Source organism: Cucurbita moschata, unplaced genomic scaffold, assembly GCF_002738365.1.
Source record: "Cucurbita moschata cultivar Rifu unplaced genomic scaffold, Cmos_1.0 Cmo_Scf00051, whole genome shotgun sequence".
NCBI lineage: Eukaryota > Viridiplantae > Streptophyta > Magnoliopsida > Cucurbitales > Cucurbitaceae > Cucurbita > Cucurbita moschata.
Window position 1 is genome coordinate 376,776 of NW_019268567.1, and position 2,284 is coordinate 379,059.

At 41.7% G+C, this 2,284-nt stretch overlaps 1 protein-coding gene across 1 annotated transcript in view; it reads right to left on the bottom strand.

Moving 5' to 3' along the window:
- LOC111435928 (NAC domain-containing protein 72-like) overlaps positions 1–1,162 on the bottom strand; it is a 1,810-nt gene extending 648 nt beyond the window's left edge. The window contains exons 1-3 of the mRNA XM_023073538.1: positions 937–1,162; positions 576–844; positions 19–487 (exon numbers count right to left, since the gene is read on the bottom strand). Coding sequence (XP_022929306.1) covers positions 26–487; positions 576–844; positions 937–1,102 — 897 coding nt within the window. The 5' untranslated portion in view covers positions 1,103–1,162 and the 3' untranslated portion in view covers positions 19–25. The remainder of the gene's footprint in view (positions 1–18; positions 488–575; positions 845–936) is intronic.
- Between the last annotated feature and the right edge of the window lie 1,122 nt (positions 1,163–2,284).

The following is a 2,284-nucleotide window of genomic DNA, read 5'->3' on the forward strand; positions in this document are numbered from 1 at the left end:
AAAAAAAAAAAAAAAAAACCGCTCCTCATTGCCTGAATCCGAACACTCCGCTGCCGTCGCGGTGGTGCGTTTGATACTGGAACGCCGGCAGCGGCGGGTGGTCCACTTGGAAACATGGCGTTGTAATTGAAGGAACGTAGAGATTGGTGTTGTAGTTGTTATCCTTGTAATCGAAAGTTTCCGTGTGGTCGACGGGAACGAGTTCCGGCACCGAGTGGAGCCCGGCCAGACTCTCCCAACCGGAATTTACAGAGTCAGCCGGAATTTCAAAGTTGAACATGTTAAAGTCGTTTTGTTGCAATGTTGTTTTGGGATATGTGAAGAAATAATCGTCGCCCATTTCCGGGAGGGACTCGATGATCTCGTCGATGTGGGACGACGCCGACGACGGCGAGCTGTTACTGTATTCTTTACTAGAAATACTCCCCGTCGGCTTCTGACAACTCGAATTCTTCTTATAAATCCGACACAAAACCCAATCGTCCAGCTGAAAAAAAAAAAAAAAAAAAAACACCCATTAATAAAAAAAATTGAATAATCAAAATGCTGGGTTCGAATTTGTTGTATTGTTGTACCTTGGAGCTTCCAATTTTCCTGGATGAGGCTATGAGGCGATACTCGTGCATAATCCAATTCGTTTTCGTGCCCTTCGGAGCTTTTCCGATATAGAAAACCAGTGCCTTTTTTATCCCCACGTTCTTCCCTTCCGACGAGATTATTTTGTCCGTTCCGGTCGCCTTCCAGTAACCCGTTCCGGCCACCCGGTTCGGTCGGGATCCATTTGGGTACTTCCGGTCTCTCGGGCTGAAAAAGTACCATTCCTTTTCGCCGAACAAAGCCTTCCCTGCAAGTCACAATATATTCATCAATTATTGAAAAACAGAGTTGTTTTGGTTTGGGTTTGGATTTTGGTTTGGTTTGGTTTATGATTCTTACCCGGTAAAACCCATGGATCGAATTTGTACAAGTCAATCTCAGCGATCAGCGGCAAGCTGAAATGGTGGCCGGCGACTTTCCGGCAAAGATACTGAACTAAAAGCTCCTCGTCGGTCGGAAAAAATCTAAACCCCGGCGGTAAGCTAAGCTGCGTCAGTGGGTCCATTGGAAAGTGGAGCGCCGGAAATTGAATTTTGGATTTTTATTTTTGCTTCTCGGAAAAGAATTAAACTATTAATTTTCTTTTTTTGAGTTGGGGAGTATTTATAGAGTGAGGCGCGTAACGAAGATAAGTACGGTCGTCCTTGTCGGACTGCTGAGTTGGCGGGCCCACATAGTATGGTCACCGATGAGAACTAGCCACGTGGGAGTCAGAGTTTATCTATAATAAATAAAGGGTCCAAGCACCCGGTGCATGAACGTTGTAACTGTCACGAAACAAACAGAGTGAGTCATCGAGATCGAAGGACACGTGTCGAATCTCCAATAACCTTCTAGAATTCTTTTATTTATTTATTTTCCCTTTTTTAAAATGATGAAAATAAGATTCTAATTTTTGTAAAAGAGTGGGAAGGGGAATTTTCTTTTTCTTTTTCTTTTTCTTTTTTAAAATTTGGCTCTCTTTGGAACCACGTCGACGGTCCAGTGGCGACAAATTGGGACACGTGGGATGATCCGAGAGGCACAAGTGTATTGAAGTTAGGCTTGGAATTTAAACAAAAGCCAAAAAAAAAAAAAAAAGGAAAAAAAAGTAGAGTGCTCTGTGATTGGTGCAGTCATGGGAGTTAGGTGAACGTGGAGGATTTTAGCGTAGAGAGAGAAGGAAAGAAAAAAAAAAAAGAAGTTAATTAAAAATGACGGATTGAGGAGGAACGAGGATTGCGTGTGAATTAGAGGAGGGAAAAAGTAGGGTGGGTCAAAGTGGCACGTGGACAGCTCGTGGGGATGTCACGACGACTTGTCGTTTCGTCGTGTGGGTGAAGCCTTCTCTTTAGTCGGTTGACCAAGCTGTGCGTCGGACAGTTGGAATGTTCGTGCCTATATTTGATTTGTTTCAATGCAAATTAACCTTCCATTTTCTTTTATTTTTGTCCTTTCTTATCTTCTTTTTTATTTTCATGAATTTAATTTTTTTAAAATCCAATTATTAAAATTTGGTATTTTTTAGGATATCTAGTCATTGATCTTCGGGTATCATGACCTTCTGCATAGTCAACATCACAATATCCAACTAGCTTATAGTTTTTACTTTTTTTTCGTACAAAAGATCATAGTTGATTGTATCTTTGACATATTTTAGGACCTGTCGAGTCGCATTCAAAAGAGGCTTATTTGAACTTTGCATGTA